This window comes from Morone saxatilis, unplaced genomic scaffold, assembly GCF_004916995.1.
Source record: "Morone saxatilis isolate NCDOM2014 unplaced genomic scaffold, NCSU_SB_2.0 Contig7, whole genome shotgun sequence".
Lineage (NCBI taxonomy): Eukaryota > Metazoa > Chordata > Actinopteri > Moronidae > Morone > Morone saxatilis.
The window spans coordinates 15,254,227-15,279,741 of record NW_023340246.1 but is presented as its reverse complement, the minus strand read 5'-3'; the positions used below and the strand labels follow the sequence as shown (position 1 = coordinate 15,279,741).

The window sequence follows — 25,515 nt, the reverse complement described above, 5'->3', positions numbered from 1 at the left end:
GGAAATACAAGGATCAATCAATCAATCAATCAATCAATCAATCAATCAATCAATCAATCAATCAAACTGTTTTTATGTAGCACATTTCATACAGTTTAGTGCCGTTCCAAGTGTTTAACAGACATTGACCTGACGATAATAAGACAGAATGTAGTAAAAATTAAATAAGGTAGATTTTAAAATAAAATTTAATGATAAAAATTACAATAAAAAACAAGGATAATGATAGTATTTAATACAAATTATACTAGAAAACAGGAAAATTAATATATACTTTATATAAATAATAATATATACATCATATGAATAAATACAAACAACCTATAAAACATAATCATAAAATTATAGTATTATACTATATGTTGTTTTTTAAACTCTTAATGTTATGAGTTTATTGCAGTTTGTACTTTATTCCAGCTGTTTTTATTTAAAAAATGTAATGTATGATACATTTGTAAGATAAAATCATGTATTAAAATCCTCCAACCAGCCCCTTCAAAACTTCTAACCCTTTAAATATATTTATATTATGTCTTGTTGGTTTAATTTGTACAAAAAAGTGTAAAAACTACAGTTTGTAGTTACAGGGAGTAGCAGAATGTTTACAGTTTTAATTTATAACATCACAGCTGAATATCTGAACCTTCCTCTGCTCTGTTTTACCTTCGGACAAAGTGGGTAGCAGTTGAAGCACTGGGAGGCCTTGTCCTCAAACCTCCAGCCGTCCAGCGGGATAAGGACCTCGCCGAGAAACGTCTTCCTTTTCAGGGTCCCTGAATGCCACACAGAGGCCTGCAGTCTCTTTCCAAACAGCAGGTGGCGCTCTATGTGAAACTGTCGAAACCCAAACACAGAACTTCATTTAATTTGTCCCGATCAAGCATCATATGACACTAAATTAATTGTTGAAAACGCTTTCTCTTTACCTTTAAAACTTCATTATAAACCGGATCAGTCGTGTTTTTCTTGACTGCCGTCTTCATTTTGCCACTCTTTTCCGGCAGCACGTAGAGTTTGACGTATCTACGCGAAGAAATAACACATGGAGGATGCTGAGGTTTTGATGGAGAATCAGACAACAAAATGAGGTCATACTGTACAATAATGCAGAGGCTTATATTTATTATCCTTACGGGTGACACTTCTTCCTCTTGAGGTCTCCATAGGTGAGATTTCTGCAGGCGCCGACTGTGATCTCCAGACAGGAGGTGCTGCTGTTGTAGGCCAGAGCCAGCTCCAGCTCTCCCGCCACGCTGACGGTCTCGAACATGCCGCAGTCGGTGCTGATGCTGCTGTTGCTGCCCTGTGGAGGTTAAATACAGGCTGTAGATTCCCAGTTTATACTTAAAATGGCAGAAAGACACTATCTGAAGGACTTTTACGTAAACTAGAGTACAGAACATGCACGTAAAAGAGATTTTGTATATGAGATAAGTGACCGAAAAGATTAAAATCACCAGCGATATTCGTCAAAGGATGTCAGTTGGGGATTTTTTAGTTACTCTTATCATCAACTTCTACTTACTCTCTTTCCTCCTGAGTACTCAGAACCGAAGGAAGTTTCCTCTTCTGCCCCGGTGGAGGAGCCTTCGTGGTCGCTGTCTTTGCTTTTCTTGAACAGGTTTGGAAGACTGGGGCCTTTAAAAAGCTGAAAAAGTACAGGGATGATTTCTTTATTGTGCTTTAACAGACTGATAGTTATTCCTTGTTATCATCAGTGGAGGTGGCAAAGGTTCACACATGATTTACTCAAATAGAAGTACAGATACTTTAACTTTACTTTAAAGTACTGATAGGGTTGAGTCCTCTCTTGTCTGTTACGTCTTTTACATTGTTTTCGCCATTTTACTTAATACATAATACATCTGTTATGAGTAATATGCACCAGTCTTGATGTTGGGGATGTGTGCAATTATGCAGAAATAAAAAATAACTGATCATTCCTTTGAAATCCATTAAAACTAAAGTAACAAGCCTATAAATGTCCTGTATTGTTCTGCCTGTTGAGTCCTGTGTTTTTTATGTACTTACTGTTGAGTAAGTACATGTTTTTATGTATTTTAAAGGCCCATCTATGGACGGGCATTGTAAATGAGCTTATGCTATAGTAAATGTTGTGTTATGTGGCATTTGTTTATGCCTCATACTTGTCCATCTAAAAAAAAAAAAAATACAAAAGGTGAAGGAAAGTACAGATATTTATGTAAAAATATAGTAAGTAACAGTAAATAGGTTTTAAGAGAAATTAATACTCAAGCAAATAGTGCAGTACTTCCCACTTCTGATCACCAGTAAAGGTCTCAGATTATTAGATAAAAGGTCCCATCTGGATTGTGAAAATCAGTTCAGTCTAAACAAATGTGCAACAGATTAATGTGAGCTGAGTTTGTTGCAGCTGTTAGGATTTAACAAGACTTTCTGGCCAGCGAAAGTGGAAATATTGTTTATGGGTTTTGTGTCTTAGGCTGGGGGCGCTGTGCACCTACAGAAGAGCTCAATGACTCGTTGCACTGAACGTATGAAGTGTTGTAGCCGACTTACTTTGCTGGATTTGTTGATGTCAGTGTCAGACAGGCTCTTCTGGGTGCTGTAGTTGAAGCACGACCCTCTCCGGCTGTTGTCGACACTCAGCAGGTCTTCTCGCACATCGTTCTGAGAAGTGGAAATCTCTGCGTTTAGGAAAAAGAAGTCAGACACTTGTGAATGTTTTTACAGAGAAATACACAAACACACACACACACACACACAAAGATTCAGAACAAGATGATTCATCCACTGCCTGGATACATTTCTTATAAATTTGAAAGCCCTCAAACAGTTGGTACCAAGGTGTTTCCTTTTTCTTTTTGCAATGCAACACATTATTGTTATCTATGCTTGTCATCATCCTGTGCAACTTCTGCTGATGCAGTTAGGACGATCAGGTAAGAGGGGAGTTCACACGGCACAATATTTCAGTTCTATTTCCTTTGTGGTTATTACTGTGCACATATTTAGCTTATCAGATTGTCGTGATATCAATCACAGGAAGTAATGCTAAGAATTCTGACGCGATATCTTCTCGCCGAGATGCTCGATGTTTGATGTGCTGAATTTTGTGTTGGTACGTTAATATCGGCCACTTAACTGATAAGAGAAGATGTTTAATGATACATAAACTTACTTTTAATATGACTGGTGAAGGAGACCATTAGATCTTCCACAGATTTGGTGAAAGGTTTGGAGTTTTTGAAATCCTGCAGACCAAAACACAACATTTATTGGCACTCAGTTCATTTATCTTACACTTTTACTGTGAAATAATGCTGGAAATTTTCCAGTATTTTACCCCAGATCTGCTCAGAAACTGATAATCCAAGTGGGGTGGAGGAGTGGGCGGTACAATGGATATATGACTGTGAAAAATATAAGAAAAAAAAACATGTTACTTTGTGTTTTCATTTTAATGAATTAAAGTAGCTGCAAACATTCAAAATAAACGTGTTAAGACTCCTCGTACCTCAGCACATTGTAGGTATTTAATAGCTTCTCTCCAACTGTCTCATATTTGTCTGCAAAGAACATAAATATTATGAATGACACGACACCACAAGCGTGAAAGACAAATGTTTACACACTGTCACAGAGACGGAGTTCAGCATGTCGGTGCAATTTATATCTTCTGAGGTTAGTTCACAGTGACACTAAATATGACTTTGTTGTGACTGTTCAAACAGAGTGAAAGTCATTATACTTATGTGGCCAAATATGACACAATGAGTGCTAATACTACTACTTTAAAAGTATGTAAAGATAAAAAAATAACAACACAAGAAAGTATACAAATATCCTCATTGGTCCAATACAAAAATAAAAAATAAATAATTATAATTAAAATATTACAATTCTGCCTCTTTACCACACTGATAACTAAATAAATAATTCAATAACTTTTAAACTCCATATAAAGCCACAGCTTAAACAAACACAACATCCATATTTTATTCATCAATGTAGTTGAAATAGGATGATATCAAGGGAGTATCAATAATTAATATTAACGATAGATATAAAAACAAAACAATTGTGAGTACATGCAGTCCGCATATAGTAAACAAACCTGTGATGACGGGAAATTTCTGTGCCCTCTGCTCTAAAAACCACTCTCCAGACCTGATCTTCACCTCCCTGAGAGGAAGAAAAACACTGTAATGAGCAGATGATGACATTATTACATTATTAGCACTCATACTGAACAAGAAGAGGTGGCAACTACACCTGACTACACTATTATTTTTAGATACATGCTCTCCTTCTCGCTGCCTCTTCTTATTTTAACTTGTGTTGGATTTTTATCAGAGAAGTTCTACATATACTGTATATTAAGTTTCTGAAAATGTAATGATGATTTGTTTTGTTTTACAGCCAAGTGAAGTAAGTTTGCTCTCGTGTGAGCTGAATTTGAAGGGACATTTAAAGGGTTGAAACAAGAGCTGATATAAAAGATCTCATTCAAGTGTGCAAACAAAGTAAAAGCCACAAAGTGAGTTTCAGAAAGTCAGAAAGTCATTGAAATCGTCTACACTGTCGCTGGCCCACAGACACATCTACACAACCACATTGTTAGCACACTGTACTCATACTGAAAAAGAAGAGGAAGCAAGTATAACTATTAATATACTTACTGTACCTGACTACCCTAAACTGGTCCGTGAGTGGACTGTGTGGGCCGTTACTGGGCCAGACAGGGTTTAGCTGTCTGGGTATTATTTTTAGGTCATGCTATCCTTCTTTCTGCTTCTTTTTTTACTTTAGATTGAATTTCATTTCTTGGACATATTAAGTCTTACTTTTGAGAGAAGTGACTAATATATTCTGTATATTAAATAGTTTGAGATCAAACTTGTTATAAAGCTCCATAAAGCTGAGGGAAGCTTCACATTCAGGCAATAATTCTCTGAGGGTTCATTATAAAAAATATCAAATATCGCTGCTTTAAAGAAAGTTAAAAATTAAAGATTAAAGGGGCAAATCAAGAGCTGAAAGTCAGTTTCAAAAGTCAAGCGGAGACAGTTACAGTCATTTTGTGCTGTGATTTGAGCACCGCTGAGTCATCTATTTCAGCTCTCTTTGCATGAAACAGGTGGCTGAGCTCTTTACTGCACCTGTAGGCGTGGCAGACCGTGCACTTCCAGTCCGCTGCTCCCACGCGGCACCTGCTGCAGATGCGGTGGCTGCAGCCGCGGCAGACTGCACCCGAGTTCCAGAACTTTCCCAGCGGCCTCTGGCACCGGGCGCAGGTCCGCTCGCCATACTGCCGGGCATAACTCTTTGCTCCTCTCCTCCGCAACTCCTGCAGCTCATATTTCATCCTCCTGAGGTGAGAGAAGATGGAGGGAATCACAAACACCTTTAACTGCCACTGTCAAATATTTTTCACATAGAAAATGTATCTTCTGTCAGTCTGAAAGAGTAAAACTGATTGGGTTAAACATCCCTTTTCTTTATAATGTGATTTCCAGATTCTAAAATACACTGAAATACTCAGTAGAAACCAAAATGAAGTAGTCTTTGGTTACAGAAAAAAACACAAGATCATATTTGAGTCTGAGTCCTCTCTGTTATTCTTGTTTGTTGCTGCTCTACCGAAGGAAGAATCAGCCTCCTTTCAGCATCAGTATTTCTCAGAAGTATCTATGAAAGTGGTAAAAAATGACTCACCTTATTCTGTCCTCCTCAATGGTACGCAACTGTTTGTCTCTCCGAAGAACCTCCAGGACTCTTTCTCTCTCCAGAGCTTGAAGCAAACTTAAATCCATCTTTAAACAGCAGTCTCTGATCATCTGTCACTCTCACTGGTCCTCTTCTCTCTGTCTCTCTGCCTCTCTGCCTCGCTGTCTTCTTTGTGTTCTTGTCTCCTCCTCCTCTCCTCTTTAACCCTCCCCTTTAATGGACCCAGACTCAGACCTCCTCTTTAGTCCTCTAGAGCAGCTGAAGGAGTAAAGAACAAAAAGGGAGATAATAAAGGTTGTCTGCGTGCTGCTAAGATCCCCCTTCTCCTGATCCCGATCTCCACAGAGTCTGCATCCACGTCAGAGCCAGATATAGCCCTCTTGAGCAGATATAGCTAGCTGTAGTGTTTCCACTTGGATGATTAAACTTCACGGTCCAACCCCACAATTGTGGAAATACCCTCTTTTAATATTCATTTCTCTAAAGGCAAGCCTGTTATCTGATGACGCAGATAGTTAGTCAGCAGGAGTAACTTCAGAGCTCCTGGTAGCAATACAGGATCTGACGACATGTGAAACTAAAACACTACTGTGCATTTGGGCAATATTTTAACCTCAAAATGCTGATTTGCTTCCCCTCAACTTATCTACTTATATTCACCTCCTGTGTCAGTATCGTGAAGCTTCCCCCCCACTCTATTCAACCACTCTCCCCGGGCAAACCACCACTGCTTCCTCAGCTGCAGGAAGAGCAGTGATGCTTCACTGATGGCAGGGCTGCAAAACAAACCAAATGCCAACCCTTGCATTATTGATGGCTGACGTGCGTCTGTGTTCTAGTTTTGTTATATATATTTTTTTTTTTGCAGGTCAGTAGACTTACCTAAATCTTATTCAAACTAAATATCCATTTAAAAAAAGTCATCACCGGAAGCTTAACATTTGTAAATAAAGATTAAAGGTGCGTTGACTGACTGACTTAAAGGCTTTATTTCAGAAGGAGAGCTTCATATTTAAATATAATAAGCTCAATGGCTATCTTGCCAAGAGTTAGATGAGTAGATTGATACCACTGTAATGTATGGGTAGTTAATAGGAAGCTACAGCCAGCTGCTAGTTAGCTTAGCTTAGCTTAGCTTAGCTTAGCTTAGCATAAAGATTGGAAGCAGGAGGAAACAGATGGCCTGGCTCTGTCCCAAGTGACGAAACCCTAATACCAGCACCTCTAAAGCTCACTTATAAACATGTTCTATCTTGTTTGATGAATCTGTACAAAAGTCTTTGTAAAGATGACGAGTTGTGATCTTACGGGGTTATCGGCTAACTATTTCTTGGCTGGGTGCAGTGACTTCTCATGACATGACAAGACTCCAGGACTCACACAAACAAAGATAAAACGTGTTAATTAGTTAGCGACAAAATGCAAACAACTTCATGCTAGCTAGAAACCGGTGCCAGGCCATTTATCCAACGGCCATTATTCCCGAGACCCCCAATAGTCTGAAAAATGTCCCACCGGACCAAAAGCCTATTTGTCTGACAGCACACTATCCAAAAACCATCATTGCTCTGTAGGCTTGTTGTTCTGAAAATACTCTCTTGTATTACCATCCTATGTACGTAACTAAACAGATGGAACCAAACTGCCACCATTTCACAATGTTAACCATGTGTTTGTTATGGTTACCATAATAATCACCTGACGAGGTCACCTGATTTCGTACTTTCCTGCAAAAAACTGTATATATGTGTATATTTTTGGACAAAAGGGCTTTCAGAGAAATGGGCTTTTGTTCCCAGGATAACAGGCTATCAGTGCAAAGGGACATTTTTCTGACTATTCAGGTTTCACAATAATGGCCGGCCCCCCTGAAATCTGGCATACCACTTTTGGCCAGAAAGCAAATAAATGTATCTCCCAAAATGTCAGACTATTCATTTTAGCTCTAATTCATCTCATTTCAAATAGTGCACATCTCAATTTGGAATAAAAACATCCTTGTCAGTAGCAAGTGAAGCATGGCGAGTTGAGAGGAAGTGGCCTGTTGAATAGCTGGATGCCAGGCTGTGTTGGTAGATAAGGGCTTGTGTCCTTGTTACTATCCAGAGCTGCCAGGAGGCCGGAGAAAACACTCAGTGTCAACTGTAATTAGGCTGCATGGCTCACAGAGGGACACAGCTGCTATCTGTCCACTGCTGACGTGCACTGTGCCTAAAGGGATTCTCTCAAGTTGTAAATGCCAATGAGGCAAGATGTGAAATATGTTGCTACTGGAAGGCTGTGATGCAACAGACATTTCATCATGCTAGCCCTCGGTTTGACAGTTTGATTGGGAGCGTTTACTTGTATAAGGGATGATTATCATCACGTCAACACACTCAAGTACACTCATTTCAAACTTGCCTCTACTATGCAAAAGACTATAATGATTCAGGCTGTCCGTGGTTTAGTGGTGACTGTGAGTTCACATCCGAGAAGAGAAGGTGGGAACCCATGTCAGCCCACCACAGCAATGACAGTAAAGGACCACTGACTGATTACACTGGCACCCAAATACAGAGCCTGAACGCTGTGAGAAAGACCAAAATGATCACATGGCCTCTGACATGTTTCCCTCTTAGAGCTGAGTTTCCTGGAAGACCGGTGTGAACGACTGCATACCTCGAGTCAGCCCTGGCAGCTTGTCTGCGCTTACAGCCAGACTGATCACCACAAGCAAATTCCAAATTAAAACCCATTAACTGTCACGCTTCATACACCACAAGCTCTGACAACACAAACTGTGGGTCTTTTATTTTAGAAAAGAGTGACCTCTTCTTCCAAAACATGACAAGGTCGCACGCAAACTCTGCTGAAAGAATCTCAAAATACTGCGCAGGAATTTATCTGCAATGTGCTGACATCTGTGTATTTTCTTAAAACCATGCAGTGGGGTTTTCAACAGCTCGTCTTCATGCAGCTTTCTATACGCACTTGCTTTTGCAAACATTCATACAAGTTTTACACATTAGATGAACCTAAAGTGAAGATATGAAACAAAAAACTTTCAGCAACCAGGAGAGATGTAAACAATAAAACTGCACAGATAAAAAGAAACGTACACCCTGCGTTCACAGTATGTCTTAATAGTTGCAATCACTGTGAATTTTTCTTCCGACAATGACTGAAATCTGAGATGTGATTACAAAACATTTACTCAACACGCGTTTTTGTTGCTCAACTGAGATTATCACTTTGACTCTGGAGATGAAATAATGAGACAATCTATCTACAACAACGTCTAAAAGAAAGCAAACTCGGGTCTGTGACATGAGAACTAGGTCACTCCAGAGTTAAGAGGTGCAGAGCAGAAAGCTGCAAGATCTTACCTTGAGGCTCATTGCACTGCTGGGGTGGTCAACCTGAGGAAGTGGCAGATTTTATACATGAGAGGGGAAACGTACAGAGCTCAGTTTGCTTCCTTTTTGCATTCACACGTTGCAATCTGGAGCCAACTGAGCAACTGCTGGTTGGTTATGTCACATTCAGCTTCCCTTTGTTTTGGGTGTAATACTGTATGCAGAGTGTTTCTGTGAAGCTCACTGGGTGTTATAGGTAAGGCGTAAAGAATACAAGTCACAAGGTCAGTGTGAGGATTTTTTTTTATGAAACTGTATTTGATCCTGGCTGCCATTTCTGACAATACTAAAACAAAATAAGCTGTAACACATATTGGAAATGTATAAATTTGTTGAACTCTTTTCTTTATATCCACAAATGCCCACCAACCTCAACTTCCAGACAGCTGCTGTGAAGAGAAAAGATAAAAAGACTAATACTACTAATAATTTCAGCTTCCCACACACACACACACACACACATTTACACAAACATTCACGGATGGATTACTGAATATTACAACCTGGCACAGACAGCCTCTCGTCATCTCCGGTGTGAACAACAGTCACATCGCAGAGTTCTGCTTAACCTGCTGAATATCACGGAAAGAGACGCAAAAATACTATACAGAGACATTAAATGACCTTGAAGATAGCAAAACAACTTGAAAGAGGTGCAAAAAGACTTTAAAGAGGCACAAGACCAGTACAGAAAGACAAAAGACAACCACAAAATGTGTAATGTGTAATAAAAACGCAAAATAATAGACACAAAGTGACTAAAAAAGAAACAGAGATGCAAAACGACATCAAAAAGGCACAAACCAGCTACAGAAAGATGCATTGTTTGTGGTCACTGTGCCTCTTTTAGTCTGGATGTGTTGCTCCTGTTTAGGTCTGTGCCCAGGAGCAAATTTGTATCATAATCCATCCATGCATACATTACACACACACACACACATTCACACACTAAAATTTTATAATTATCTCCAAATGTCATTAACCAAACAAAGAATTTACAAAATACTAAAAACAACATTGGTGCTGTGTGAAGAAAATACAAAAATAACAACCAGGAACATAGAGACGACAACATTTAGCAGGTAAAACTTTTCTTTCTGTAGAGCAGAAACGTATTTCTTTAAGTCTCGCATTGGGTGTTTTTCCGGCCGCTGCAGCCAGCTCTCCAGATGTGTGGCGGCAGACAAACTGTTTCCAGATTGTCATGTTGTTTCTTAAAAGTGCCCCCGCCAATAAAAACAACTGCAGTATAAATAGATTTTCCTCCTCCATCAATAAATGTTTCCTTTCCCTTTTTTTATTTTCTTCCTGCCAAACTTTCCCATCTGAGGAAATACTTTGGAGCCACTCAGCAGATGTGATGGCATCTTTGGTGCAGAGCTTCGGAGACTCGTTTATAAAAATGCCCTCAGATTTTTCTCTATAAAATCATTTATAAAAACATGATCAAAAACAAATATATATATACGGCTTTTGAATTATTACAAAGCATTTTGGGGGGGGGATCAGACATATCACAAACAACCTGGATGGAACTGGGATCAATTTGGTTTGAACACTTTATAAGTGAGGCACGTTTTAAACCCACTGCTAGTCGGTTTAACTGTGTCCACATGGACAGAGGGCCTGTTGTTCAGACCAATATGGCTTCCTTTGGACATTAAAGCTTCATTCAATAATGTCTCTGATTTTAAGCAGTCTGTATAAGCGTCTTGAGTTGTAGCGTCTCTTCCACCGATATCCTGTCGTGGTAGAAGCTCAGTCCGCTCAGGAGCTCCACGTCTCGGACTCGGGCCACGTGAAATTGCAGCCAGTCCTCGACCCACGTCAAGTCCGACCCACTCTGAAGAAGAAAAAAACAAAAAGGAGGGAAAAATGAATGAAAATTTATCAATGAGTGATGTATTCAGCTTTGATCATTCTTTCCACAGTGTGATCAGTCAGCAGGTTTCCACAGAAGTAGGCTGATAGTGCAGAAACAAGTAGGAGGTCAGTGGTGTTACTCACAGCGCAGCTCTCTGTGTGGTCAGGTCTGTGGGGAAGGATGAAGGACTTGGCCTGGAGGGGACCCTTACAGTTAACAGGGCTGAAGGTCGAGTTCCTACAGCTGGTCAGGATCATGAAGAAATGCGTCGGGACGATAGTCTCATTCCTGGAGAAACACGAGACCAAAGGGTTTAAGAGACCGCTGCCTCCTTTCGTGAAAGTTGTGGTTTTAACTTATGAAAAAGTAAATAAATAAAACATAAGCTGACGTGGAAAAGGTCAGAACCCCAGGTCTCAAACTAACAACAACCTGCTGGCTATGTAAAAGTATTTTTCTATAACATTATTTATTAACAGATTAATACTAAAAAAAAACACTAATCTGCTCCATCAGGACTGTGTGGGTTTCACTGACTGATCAGTGTCTTACTCATCAGTAAGAAGCTTACTGAAAAAGTGAATGAATGAGTGTGACGTCAATCAGTACAACAACATAAATACTCGGATTCAAATATAATGCTGTTGAAGGGATATGGTCTAGACACTTTGGGGAAGTTTACTGCACTCATGGCACAATGCTGAGGAGCAACAAGACCTCAGCTCTTGAGAAATAAAGGCTTTTCACACCAAGGATTAAAAATAGTATTTTGACAAAACATATACTCTCTCATGTTATTCCTAGTTGTGCAGAAGATTTCTTTGTCTACAATAAACTATAAAAAGACAAGTGAATAGCTAATGATTGCTTTTGAAGTCTTTAGAATTGTATTTATAGAGGTGAAGTATTCATGGGAATCTCAAAGCTAAAAGGAAGTTTCATTATCAACCACAACTTACCCATGAAGACATGTACAGACATTGCTCTTTCTTCTATAACCCCTGTTAGAAGGCTGCATTTACTTAATAAATTCACACCTATATTGCTCACTGATAATCATAAAGACAATTGATTCATGGATAATTGTTTTAGTTATTTTTTTCAAGCAAATTGATTGTAAATTTCAATATGTAACTTTAAGCTCTGGGAAGACATAATGGACATCTGTTTCCCCTTTTTCTGATATTTTTTAGAAAAACAATGATCAATTAATCAAGAAAATAACTAAGGCAACGTTCACATTCTAAGGCTTAGTGCTCAATTCTGACTTATTGCTCAGATCCCATGTTTCTGTTTGGCTGTTCACATTCTCAAGTCACAGTCCTGAAGTGACCTGCATGATGAATGTCAGTCTAGTAACATAAAAGTCACATATATGATGTATGTGATTTGGACCACATATGAAAGTGGCCTAAATCATGTGATTTGTGCTGTTCACACTGACATAAAAAAGTCTGATCTGAGCCACATATGAGCAAATAAATCTGATTTGGGCCACTTCTGCCTCCAGTGTGAACATAGCCTATGTGTTGGGAGCAGTCCTAATCGTCTGCCTGGAGTTTGTGCCGCTCAATTACCCTGAGATTGCTTTAAGTGCATCAACATTTCCATCGTAGTCTCCATCAAATATCGGCCCACTCATGACGTTGACTCCGTTCAGCTGTTGTGAATATTTTGGAAGCAGGACATCGTGGACATGGGCCCAAACATCTGCAGTTAGGGAAAATACACACAAAAACCTTTTCATTCTGCAACAATACACCACAATGAATGATACTTTGGTCTATGAAATTCTCTTGTTTTTACCTTATTTATTCTAGTGTTTTTTATTTTATTGATCTCTCTTTGTAAGTCCTGTTTATTAGAGCCTGGAGCACTTTTTTTTATCTTTTATCTTTTCATTTATCATGTTTGTACCATGTTTGTCTATTTTTTGAGTTCTTTGTTGCTTTTATATTTTTGTCAAGAGGAATGCCTTATTTTATATGTTTGTACTGTGTTGTGATATTTAAGTCAATAAACTACCGACTGGCCTGAGGTTTACACACAGCGTAAACACAGCGGTGTGACACCAGGGGGCAGCCTCTGTTAGTTGATTTATATTTAGGTTTCCAACGTACACAAACGGCAGTGTTTGGAAGGGGTTCTCTTCCAGTGGGACCTCATTAGTGAGAGAGTTTCCGTTTGCAGTATGGGTGGCCCCAGTGGAAACAATTTTAATACATTAATCACCAGTCACCATTAACACGTTTCAGCAAAAGCCCAGCAAACCACAGCAGTAAGTCACAAATTGTTACCAAATCACTCACAAACTCTCACATATGACACAGGTAATGTTGCGTAGTGCTGTGAGTGCAGGTACAGACCTGACTCATGTGGGCTTCACAGCAGCATTAAACAATATGTCTTTATGAACAAAAGCACAAAAATTAGGGGAGTGAACGAACACTGACTCCGTTCCAATTCACGTACAACTGAAAAAATGATTTCATGCATTAAACCACCTCCTGTGTTTTTTAGAGCACAGTCTGGTGAATCAGTTCAGACATATTACAAACCACCTTTTAAGTGAATCTTATTGTGAAGAAAACTGCGGTGTCTACAGTAGGATGGCAGCAGGATTAAGACTGGAAAAGTTCCTCTGACTAAACCTTTAATTGTGCTTTACAGAAAGAGCTTAACTAAATTAAAGTACAGTAGACACATATAATCACAGTGGTTGGATCTTTGGACTCCTATTATGTTTATTTAAGAACCAAAAGTATAGCCTGTTTTTAGAAAATCAGCTTTGAAAAGTATAATATTGAATAAAAATGGCCCATGAGAGCAGACAAACCATAATACCTGCTCTCAGGAAAACTTGACTTGAACAATTTAACAAAAACTAGCATGATGTAATGTCTAGTTTTGATGTAGCATCTCTTCTGTTCGCTAATTAATTACTTTGTTCGGCTCTCATTCAGCTCAAAAGCTCTCATTCTTCCAGCAAATGAACCCTTCTGACAACTCTGGACTGACATTTTTAACTCGTGCATCACTGTGATTCTCATTTCCATATTTGGGTGCAGCTAGAGAACCAGGGGCAATAAATGTTTGCTGACTCACCCTTAAATGCAGGGAACATCGGTGCCATGTTGCTTGTGATTAGAGAGTCTGTCTCAGGTCCGTCAATACTGAGACCTACAGAGAGAAAATGATAGGTGAGGAAAAAGTTAATGTGTTTGCAATTTGTGGATGAATTGAAACATAAACTGCATGTTGTAAGAAGTTAGTCTAAAGTTATAAAGATTGACTGGCTGAAACTAATTTTCAGATGTTGGTGGAGCTAGATATAAAGAGGTTAAGTAATTTATGGCTGCAACTAACATTTATTTTCCTCACTGATAAATCTGCTGATTTTTTCTGTTAATCATATCTTAAAAAAATGTCAGAAAACATTGAATAAATGTCACAAAATGTCAAATAAACAGCCCCAAACCAGAAAATATTTAATTTACAAAAACCTGCAAACCCTCACATTTTTAAAAACTGGAATAAGCTAATATTTGGCATTTGTGCTAGGTATGTTTTCATTAGTGTATAATCACCTGAAAATAAGAAGTGTTTTTATTACCTTAGAATGAGCTGCTTCTATCTACAAAGCGAGCGTGTCGAACCGCCATGTTTCTACAGTAGCCCGGAATGGACAAACCAAACACTGGCAGCCACCGTAGTTTCTCCTACATGCTTTGAACGGGAGGGTGAGGCGAGGGGAATTCAGTTGATTGCAACCTCACCGCTAGATGCCACTAAATCTTACACACTGGACTTTTAAAGGATTAATTGCCAATATAATTGCCTAGCGACTAATCAATAAATTAAGTAATCGCTGTAAACTCATTGAACTGCACAAACCTCAGTCTGAGATCAGTTTCTACCAGAACCACAAAGAAAACATAATGTCTAGTTTTGGTGAGTCCAACTTCCTCACAGCTGTTGGGATGCTTTTAATGCTTTTTTTACTTCACTCTTTCAGTCTGTCACTTCCTTTTGTAGAGCTACCTGAAACCTGAATTTCATTAAAAATACAGTGAATCTACAGCGTCTCAATTAGGGGGGGATGGGACACTCTTCACTGCTGTAGACCAGAACCAGGGGTGCATTTTAACATGAGAATGCGGCTCTGAAACATGTCAACTTGAATTCAACACCCGGCTGGGGATGGCCTGTTATGACCCCCTCCACCACACACTGCACATACACACTCACACACACTCACTGGGGGGATGCAGCAGGCCATAGGACAGCGCGGGGTCTTCTCTGTAGCGCAGACACAGCTGGCTGGCAGCCGATGGGATGCGTACGTCAGCACGAACACATGCCTCCGTCTCTGGGCTCAGGAGTTTGACTCTGGTCTGAGAGAGAGGATCAGTCAGTGGGGGATAGTGGAGCAGGACTCCCGGCCAGCACTCTGATGGTTGTGTAAGATCACTTGGCTTGGTTTGGTCTCACTTGTGTATACGGGTCAGTGAGGATAATGCACTGTTTTTGTTTGCAGCGCTCTCTAAAAATAATGATCTAATCTCACTTCCCTCGCCTGTCTTTTTCGCCTGAAATCTATTTCTAAAATGTATGTCATTTCCAAAAGGTTTCTTGGTGAGGACTGTGTAATCTGTCACTTATTACAGGGAAAACAGAGACATTGTTCAGCTTGTAAACTCTCATTTAATCAATCTCAGGTCAGTTGAATATGCAACAAAACTCTCCAGCCATATTAGCGGCTAGTGAGGCTGTACCTACCCATGGCAGAGCTAAATGCTAGCATCTGAATGCTAACACAAAGTACAGCTGTGAGACTGATGGGAATATCATTAGCTTTGCAGTTATTTGGTCAAAGCATTGGACAAATTAAGATTTTGATCTACTGGTGATGCTAAATGAAAATTCAGGGTATTGCCAAAGTTATTAGAATATAGACATGAACGTCTGTACCATATTCATGGCAACCCATTCAATTGCCATCCATAGAGCCACGCTACTAGCTTAAAATGTAAAATTTGTTTACAGTGAATTCTAAATCAATGGATAATAAATCAATATCCAGTAATAAATGAATAATGACTGATATTACAGGGGTTCAAATGGAGCTTTTTCCTATTCTCCCCTTATAAATAGTCCCGGATTAAATCTCTCTTTACAGGAACCTTGTCTTAAACTACTGGGTCATTACAAACCGGTAAAATAAAGTATTACTTAATATCATGTCCCTGATTACAGGTCCAAAAATAGAAGCATGAAAAGCTTCTGCATAATTTCAAACGTTTATGCAAAAGAATAGAAATGTAAGCTTGTTCTGCAGCTGCGCCTCACACTTTTCATTGATTTAATTGATTTTCTGGTAGGCAAACTAGCTTGAAGGTAGCTTTATAATGGAGTTGTTAAGAGTTGACATGATGTGAAGTTTTCTGTGGGTGTACAAGTGGGTTGAGCATAATACTGTATGCTATGCTGACAGATAGATAAAAGTTCTTTGAAGCCTCGATGAACACAGAGTAGGCTACAGTTCATGCCATATTTAGTTTACACTGTATTTAGATAAAGCCTGAATAAAAACAAATCTACATCTCCACTTGCTCCATCATTCAGACAGTATAGTACAACAGCATAAACTCTGCCGGGAATGTATCACTCTTCCTGAAGTCATAATTTACACTAAAGCTCAACCGCATAATGAGAAAGACAAGAATTGTTTGAGCCAACATGAGCACAGAAGATGAGTAACAGCTGCTTCGAGAAGTGATTCAGATAGTCAACAACCTCTTACAATCTCCTGCCAAACCCTAACCACAGAAGAAATATAGCCAGGACAAGTCAACTGTTCAGGCTATGTTTAGAGATAAAAAGACAGCACCAAACAGCGGACTCACCAGAGGTTGGATAGTGTACGACACCCAGAGGGGCATGAGGCGGTCTTTGCTGTACCCGTTGAGGTAGTTGGAGTGGTGGAGAAGACAAAAGCTGACATCAGGCTGGACGACTCGAGGGGTGCCAAAGGGATGGTGGAGACGACGTAAGCTGGCTTTAACACCTGAAGGGGGAATGTAGTGAGTTTTTCCTCTAAGAAACACTTTGACTGCCAAAGATTAAAATAAAATGATACTCACTGGAATTAGTCGCCATGAGACGTGTGTTCATATCTGCCTCCTAAAAAAAAGATATTCACACTTCTTGTTAGTTACATACATTCAAATCGACCATGTATCTATTACATCTTCACCATGTACACCTGTGAAAGTTTAAAGTCCACGTATGATGGTCGTATGATTTCTTTTTGCACATTATTGTACAGAAAAGATTCTGACTGAGGGTAACTGGTCATTTGACCTCTATACTAATTCAATGTAACATTATGTAACTTTTCTACCTTGAAATAACAGCTTCATAAGCATAAGAGAGTGCTTCAGTCATTCTCAGCAGAGGTGTAGTGGGTGCCTGGAGAAGTGTGTATATAAAGGATAAGCACCTTACTCTAGCATATTTAGTTCACCCAAAAATGGACCTGTGGCATTTGCACATTGCCACTTAACGTCTGCTGCTTGACTTTAGGGAGTACTGGTCATTAGGAACTTAACATTAGCCACAGAAGAGGAGCAGATTTTGCAATCAATACTGGCCTACAGACGCGTGTAACAGCTATATAAAATAAGTATTCAATGTCCTACTCCATCCACTCATGAAAATTAGACAGCTATGTTATACCTTCACCATCCTAGGGAAAACAATTGGCTCGCAGGACACTACTGAAAGATGCAGAATTATTTAGAGGTAGGTTTACTCCATTTATCTGTGCGTGCCCTGCACCATACCACTGATTCTCACTCTGCACCCCGTACACCTGTAACTTTTGGCTCTGGGTCAGAACAAGTGCAGTAAGTAACACACATCACCAACTATGTCAAAAATTTTGGAGAAACTGGATATTTTATGGAGAAAATGTTTTCTGGTTTTCTCTCTAATGTCCTCCAGCTGCTCCAACTCAAATTTCTGTGATTTGCAGTATCCTGATGGACATCCAAGTCATCGCTGTTAAATGGAACTGCTGTTAGTTGGTTAGCTTAGCCGTACAGCCCTGGACACCCGGGACTGGGACCTCAGAGCACCGGGGGCAGTGTTTACACCGAGAGCGGCTTCATGCCAGAACTGGAGCCGGGCAAGCGGGCAATGTAACAGAGCTCAGAAACTACTGTGGACATTGTTGAGTGACATGCCAGAGTTAAAAAGACCAAAGAGGATGCAGAGGAAGCTAAGAAGAGAAAAGGAGAGCGAAGCCACTGGACAAGAGTAACTTTTGGACCGTTTTTTAATCTTTCAGCAAGAGCTTTATCAAATAAAAGGCTGCAGACAGACAGCGGGCTGGCCTACTTGCTGCTAGACTCATAATTAATATAAGCTGCTTGCTGTGTCTTGTGCCAAATTTCATGGCAATCCAAAAGTTGCCAGGGCATCCAAAAGTTGCCAGGGCATTTTACTTAAAACCACATATGCCAAACTCAGGTGGCTCCAGATGAAAAGTCAGGGAATCACGAATGTCCAATGTGCCAATCTACTGGTAGATGTTGAGATTTTTACACTGGATAAGTAAACATTTTGACTTGCTGGTGGCAGCAGAGTAAAAGCATGGGGGTCAAGAAAGACTGTAAGATTCACCTTCTGGGCGCCATCTGTACCAAACTGCATGACAATCAATCCAATAGTTGTTGAGACATTTCACAAAGAAACAAATATATACAGTATAACCTCATAGCGGAGGTGATAAAAGGGGATCACCAAATTCATTAAGCTTCACTCTAACAATGAACGTCTGTACAAAATGGCAACCGATCCGAGCTCAATAAACTGTTACATACCATTGCCTTGGTTTGGGATGTACAGTTGCACTGGTCGTCAGAGGGGGAGGGGTTACTGGCCTCACAGGGGGTGTCGTGTGAGAGCTGCGCTGGATGAACTGGCAGGTGGACGGGATGATTCAGAAGGTGGTTCAGACTGCCGTGAGTCCCGTTGTTTGGAGCCGGACGAATACCGAGGAGATCTGGAAGAGAAAGACCAGATGAGAATGAGTGAAATTAGGGGGTTTGGGGGCCGACATGGTCACGTATTCTGATTGAGGGTGATATGAATAATGCTTCATGCATCTTGTGAACACAGTGCTTTATAAGTGGCAGATACGTTACAGTCATTAAGATTGTCATTAAGCTGTTTGGGCTTAAAAACTAATTTTTTAGATATGTTTCACTCTCAATCAGTGCAACAGACATGTGGAAACAATTCAATAATACGCTTATATATTTTACAAAATCAAAAACTAAAGCAGCATCATATTTTATCTTATTTATTTATAAAAAAAATATTTTTTTAATTATTAATGTATTTCAAAAAATCTTTCATGTACCAGTTTTTAATTATGTTATCTTTAAATGTAGACAACCAGCCTGCAACCCACCAGCAGCTAGTTAGTTTAGCTTAGCATAAAGATTGGTAACAGCTAGCCTGGCTCTGTCCACAAGGTGCCAAAATCTGCCAACCAACTCCAACAACCAACATATTATATTGTGTTTGTTTAATCCGAACACAAACCAAAGTATGAAAACAACACATTGTGATTTTAGTGGTTTTACTGGGGGTTATTTGCAGGATTTCCTACACTTGCTGCCTGGCAACCTCATATGACAACAAGCCTTCAGGATATGATGGGTCCTTCTCTTCTCAGAAGGTGAATAAGCTCCTAAAATTCCAAACTACTCCTTTAAATACTAAAAGAAAAGAATAAAGCAGTAGCTACAGCTACAGGAGGATACAGTACAGATCAGTGTGCACTACTTACCACACATGAGGTTATATATTTCAATGTTTTCAAAAGGAGGCACAACAGTCTTGTGTTTAAATCCTGGACCATAGCCAATGAAGATCGCCTGGATAAAGTAAACACACATTAACAGACTTACACTAATTAATCTATATGGAGACATTTCTGGATACAAATGAGAGAGTACAGTGAACTATCCAAACAACACTGCCCAAGACCTTCATTTAAACTCCCTCTGTAAATAACTAGATGTCAAAAACTCAATACCATGATTAGCCCATGTGTAAATATTTTAAATGAACAAAATCAGTAAAATGACCTCACAAAACCTTGAAACACAAGTTAGGTATTTCAATTCTCGGAAAGATGTTGGTTAGGTGGGATTGGAAGATATTTGCAGGTGTCTATTTCAAGAGCACTTTGCCCTGTTTGTCTGCTCTGTAAGCACACTAAAAGCCATTTGTAGAATAGTTAACTTTTCTTTTAGAGAAGTGAGCAACCTTGTAAGCTAATTATAACAAGTAAAATTCCAGTGTAAACCACATACAGACATACTGTGATACGAAGGTGACAGGCATAAACACAGTACAGTGTGTGTAGGTGGAGAACAACCTTTCACAATCTCACAACAAGTGTAATTAGAGTAGAGTTTTAGAGCTACTGAGTGTTTTTGTGTTTGTTGTGTGTATTTTAGTCACTTTTCATTCACATAACTAATTCAGCAAATCTTACATTGACAAATCTCTGTTTGCTGGATTCCAGTTTAAGGCCTATACGCTGCAAGACAACAAATCTATCCTGTGTGACGCTCTCATATTTCGTATGAGTATGAGCAGCTACTGTGGAGCTCATCGTTTAAACTAGTGGTTCCCAACCTGGGGCTCGGGACCCACATTTGGGGTCACCAAAACTTCATGGGGGGCATTCTTGAGTTTAAGGGATGTAAGACAATTGAAAAATATATTCATAATAGGCCTATATAACAGCATTTGGTTCACTTCTGTGAAGAAATCTAAATGTAAATGTAAAGTCAATTGCTGTCATAGAACAATGGCCAAGCATCAGGGACAAGAAAACACTGAATTTGTCAGAAAATAAGCCTGTTAAGTTTGTATGATTGTTAAAAATTATTAAAAAATACAAAATATAGACAGGGTATTGTATAAAGAGTTCCCTAAACAAGTAATAATTTGCTCAAAATTCATCCAAATCCCCCTTATACACAAACTTCTTGTTGTCCCTGAGTTCACTATTTGGGTTAATTGTACCAGTTTGAATATAATATGAAATATCCATAAAATATGTTACTCAGTCAGAGGTCGTCAGTTTACTGAATAACAGAAAACGGGTCCCTTAAAGAAAATGGTTGGAAAACCACTGGTTTAAACCCCAAGGAGAGCTACTGAACTCACAGCTAACATTGGAAATGTGTTGTTGAACCTGTCAGCTCCCACATGTGAACAAATATATGAATCTTTCACACATTGGAGCTCATGTGATTAACAAACATCCTCTGAACACAAACAATGTTTTATCAGATGGAAGATCGAACATCGAACTGAGCGGAGTGACATCAGTAACAAACGGCTGTCGAGGCTCATCACACTGTAAAAAACTTTTTTTTAAACAGGATATGGTTACAAATGTTCCCTTCCTCTGACCTGCATGTTGGTGAAGAGGTTATCTGAGCCGTGGAATCCGCCGGTGCGGTACTTGAATTCACTCTGTTTGCTGTCGAGATATAACAAAAGTATTTTATCTGAGGAGTTAAAATAAACACAAAGAGAGAAATGGAGGAAGGATGTCACCGTAACACCACCATGATAGTTATTGACATGTGTTTCTATCTTATTTTCAGAGTCAGGCAAGTTAAATTCTATAGCGATTCTCCCTGCAACTGCATTCAAGTCGACTGAATAAATTCTTCAGCCTGAAGCAATTATCCATGATTACATGGTTTCTATCCATCAAAGGAGTTGTACAACTCCTCTCCAACATACCACGTTTCATTCATTATGAATGATTGCTAACACTAATTACTGTAAATGCTTCTGTGTGGCAAACTTTTTTTTTTTATTATTATACACTCACATCCATTGCCAATTCCTTATCAATCACCTTAACAGCTCTGTTATCTTACACTGCATTACAGCCAAATCTAATCTTAAATAATACTGTAAATTGGTATTTCAAGCGTGTCTTTTTAACTCTGAGAAATGCAATTGGTAAAACAGTTTTAATCCTTGACATCTGACCCACTAAAACAGCACTATGGCAACATAATAAGCAACATTTTAGTCAGCGCTCGAAATTAAGGATATCTTGTATCCAAATAACTGAAATTATAATGTTTATCTGTCATGGAACACAGAATTGTAATTGTTAAGTGTTCAAATTCTAGAAATGTTGAGCGGTACCCACACAAGGTCTATGCTACATCACACGCACACTTAGACACAAAATCAATCAGAGAGTGTGCCAATTTAGCGGCTCTCTCACTAGATTTAGCTCATTTTTAGGCCCGCTTCCGAACTTGTATTGTTTTGCATAAGCGAAGAGGCAAGAAATATATTCAATTATATTGTAATTAATTTCTCTGCATGCTGCTCAGAGTAATCATCAGTGCCTGAATTGGACCAAAAAAGGTGCCAGTACCCTAATTCAGCAAAACCCTAACCCTAAACACAACATACCTCTAACCCTAATTCTTTTGCCGTTTTTTAAATTCTTTTTAACAAGTACATTTAGATAGAATTAAGCTGGCTGTTACGTGATTTTAGAAATAAAGAAGTCCAAAAAAATCAAGTATCAAAGTATTTTTACTGTTCTCCAGCCAATAGGACGCTCCTTCTTGTCTTGTGCCGTGCGCAGGCAGTCAGAAGGTGTGCGGCACGTTTGAGTTTTTTCTCTTACTCTTTCTCTCCAGATCTCTGGATTAGGGTGACCCCATTGACAATACATAATTAGGGGGACAAAGATTCCAGGCCTGAGAGGTGTAACCAACGCAGGAGTAACTTAAACCTGCATTTTTTCTAATAGCCAGCAGGGGGCAGCTCTATTGGTAGCAAAAAGACCTGTGCATGCAATCAGCTCTGTTCAAAATGATCCTACTTCTCGATTTATTACCTCAGTAAACAGTTTTCTGGTACGTTTATGGTCTCATTCAGCAGTTTCAATTCTTCTTCCGTACAACATTTTGCAACATTCTGTAAATTACGGTCCATTTAAAGTAAAACAGACATACAGCAGGGTATGCTTTAGGGCGTGGCTAACTCCTGAATGCAACGAACGAAACTCAGACTAAACTGTCAAACTAGGCAGTGCTGATCAATTATGCATCCAGATTCTTTAAACATACTTTAATGTACTGTTGAAGTGTGTGAGCCTTCCCGCCACGAGTAGGATCAACCAATCAGCTTGCTCTTTTCAGTCTCTCGACACGTTAACACAGTGAAGAGACTGATAGGTGACTTACAGCGCAGCCTGCCACCCTTCCTTCATATAGAGGTGTCCTCTTTCTATGCGTTTGTTGTTGGCAAAGTGCATCCTTTTAGGGAGGTTTTCTTTGAGATACGGTCTCATTGCCTGGTCAGAGGTCCTGCACTTCAGAACAGACACAGAAGAGGAGAATCAACACACAGCAGAGGGAGAATGGGATTGTTTGACGTGAAGCCAAGCAAGCAGATAATTTTTCATTCTTCTTATCAATACAAAAGTCACATTTGGAATACTTCGCATACCGACAAGTTCTTCACCAGGCCCTCATAGTCGACTGATGAAAGGAACACAGGACAAGGTCAGTCACACTGGTTAAAATTGACACTGACTGATGCTGCAAAGCTGGGAAGGAGGGAAGTTGGGTGTTTTTGAGAGGAACTCACAGGAAAAGTAATTATCTGGAAGGTGAATGGGTCTGATACGAGCAGCTGGGCCTTGGATAACAGAAAAGTGAGCAGTATCGGCCACGTAGTTTGACACGTAAGCTGCCTTTTCTGATGAAGCCTCCTCCATGCCTGTGAAAAAAATAAATATAAATATTTCAATATCAGTTTTTATCCTAAATGGTAAAGATTTTAAATGACAAATCATGACAGCATGAAAAGTGCAAAGTTTGTGCACCATTACTAAAAAACTCAATAAGCCTATGCGTTTGATTTTTTTATCCTATGCAGATGTTGCTTAACTGTTCTTCCCCCTGTAGAGGCATAAAGTGTATCCTGTCAGAAATGTGCCTGAAGCTTTGAGCACTTACTTACAGCCCTTAAAATTAACAGCACGTTTGAAGATGCAGCCGTTTTGGGTGTGACATGTGAACACTGGTGAATCTTTCTGGTCTCTTGTCCTTCATGACTAGCTGCAGGTTAATAACTAGTCCAGTACGTCAAAATTCATATTTTCTCTTGGAAATGATGTCTTTGATGATGGCTAGGCACCGCCCTGAGCCACATTTACGCCGGCGCATTGATCTTTAATATACTTAATTACAAGACTAAACATATGGCCTCCAGATGTCCAGGCGAACTTGTAGTCACAAAATATCCACCTAACATACAGCTGAGAATGTTTTTTCCCAGTTTACTTCCACCTAACAGACTAATTTTTCATCAGATTTCTCTCATGTACCTGTAGATTTCTCCTGCAACAGGTGCAGTGACTCAACCAAGTCAAACATTTGAAGATGACACTGAGCCTCTAAAGTCCCCCTCAGTGGCACACAGGGTCTAAAACTGTGCATGTCTTACTACGGTGAAACCACTGAGCTTTAGGAAGGATGTGCCAAGTTTATTTGTAAGCAAATGCAGGGCTTTAAATAAAAGACAAAGAAAAAGACAAAAAAAAGCTACAGAAATGGAAAAAGAAAATCCTCTGAACTGCTTCAAAGGAGTTTGAGAAGAATTTGTTTGTCTTGGTGACTTTATTCTGTAAAATTACACGTAGTAAAGTGTATCACAGCTGTGTGGAGACTGTGTGGTTATCTCACCGTGGTCTGATATGATTATAATGTTGACACAGTGCTGCAGGTCTCTCTGTAACAGGCCATCCATCAGCATGCCCAAAATCCTGTCCACATTTTCCAAGGCCTGAACGACCTGAAGGAACAACAGCATTTTTTGCTACAAGTGTCACTGTGGCAAGAGAGCAATGTTCAGAGAAACTGTAGCTTGATGATGTAAACACCTCAAGAACAACTTGCTTCAGCAAATAAATAATTAGCAAAAATAATAAACTAAAGCGTCAAGGTTTTGGACTAATGTCTAACGAACTTTAATAAATGAGGTTTGGTTTAACATTTGAAATGGAGGCAAGATGCTTCATGTAAAATATCAACAATAATCAACAACCACTGTCATGACAATCAACAATCAATTATCTTTCCCTGCTCTGATTGGTTGTTGCGGATTCTTGCAAATGTCATTAGGAGCACTAGGAGGAGCCAGAGGAACCGGATCTTTTCACAGATTATTTGTCTTGTATGCTACTGTCAGGATATAGTTCAGCAAATATGACAAAAATGTGTTTTCATAAAAATGACCTACTTTCTTTAATATATATTTAAGGATGGGAATTGAGAACGGGTTCCAAATTGTCCAATCAGTCAGAATCTCTAGAGTCTCCAAGCTTATCAATTCCTTTTAACAATGACGCCAACTCATGTGTCCTTGCTGCTAGAATCTTGCAACAATAATAATAATAATAAT

At 39.3% G+C, this 25,515-nt stretch overlaps 2 protein-coding genes across 3 annotated transcripts in view; both read right to left on the bottom strand.

The window, feature by feature from the left end:
- Window positions 1–6,094, bottom strand: part of sytl3 (synaptotagmin-like 3) — a 7,822-nt gene extending 1,728 nt beyond the window's left edge. For both annotated transcript variants that reach the window (XM_035678503.1, XM_035678502.1), the window contains exons 1-11: window positions 5,701–6,094; window positions 5,145–5,354; window positions 4,100–4,167; window positions 3,500–3,551; window positions 3,329–3,395; window positions 3,164–3,236; window positions 2,542–2,669; window positions 1,526–1,648; window positions 1,134–1,303; window positions 927–1,023; window positions 664–834 (exon numbers count right to left, since the gene is read on the bottom strand). In XM_035678503.1, coding sequence (XP_035534396.1) covers window positions 664–834; window positions 927–1,023; window positions 1,134–1,303; window positions 1,526–1,648; window positions 2,542–2,669; window positions 3,164–3,236; window positions 3,329–3,395; window positions 3,500–3,551; window positions 4,100–4,167; window positions 5,145–5,354; window positions 5,701–5,822 — 1,281 coding nt within the window. In that variant the 5' untranslated portion in view covers window positions 5,823–6,094. The remainder of the gene's footprint in view (window positions 1–663; window positions 835–926; window positions 1,024–1,133; window positions 1,304–1,525; window positions 1,649–2,541; window positions 2,670–3,163; window positions 3,237–3,328; window positions 3,396–3,499; window positions 3,552–4,099; window positions 4,168–5,144; window positions 5,355–5,700) is intronic.
- Window positions 6,095–9,335: 3,241 nt separating this feature from the next.
- enpp1 (ectonucleotide pyrophosphatase/phosphodiesterase 1) overlaps window positions 9,336–25,515 on the bottom strand; it is a 30,351-nt gene continuing 14,171 nt past the window's right edge. The window contains exons 10-23 of the mRNA XM_035678501.1: window positions 24,798–24,906; window positions 23,698–23,829; window positions 23,557–23,588; window positions 23,292–23,419; window positions 21,478–21,547; window positions 19,835–19,922; window positions 18,861–19,042; window positions 17,118–17,157; window positions 16,881–17,041; window positions 15,233–15,368; window positions 14,080–14,154; window positions 12,552–12,684; window positions 11,118–11,262; window positions 9,336–10,953 (exon numbers count right to left, since the gene is read on the bottom strand). Of these exons, the coding sequence (XP_035534394.1) occupies window positions 10,801–10,953; window positions 11,118–11,262; window positions 12,552–12,684; window positions 14,080–14,154; window positions 15,233–15,368; window positions 16,881–17,041; window positions 17,118–17,157; window positions 18,861–19,042; window positions 19,835–19,922; window positions 21,478–21,547; window positions 23,292–23,419; window positions 23,557–23,588; window positions 23,698–23,829; window positions 24,798–24,906 (1,584 nt within the window). The 3' untranslated portion in view covers window positions 9,336–10,800. The remainder of the gene's footprint in view (window positions 10,954–11,117; window positions 11,263–12,551; window positions 12,685–14,079; window positions 14,155–15,232; window positions 15,369–16,880; window positions 17,042–17,117; window positions 17,158–18,860; window positions 19,043–19,834; window positions 19,923–21,477; window positions 21,548–23,291; window positions 23,420–23,556; window positions 23,589–23,697; window positions 23,830–24,797; window positions 24,907–25,515) is intronic.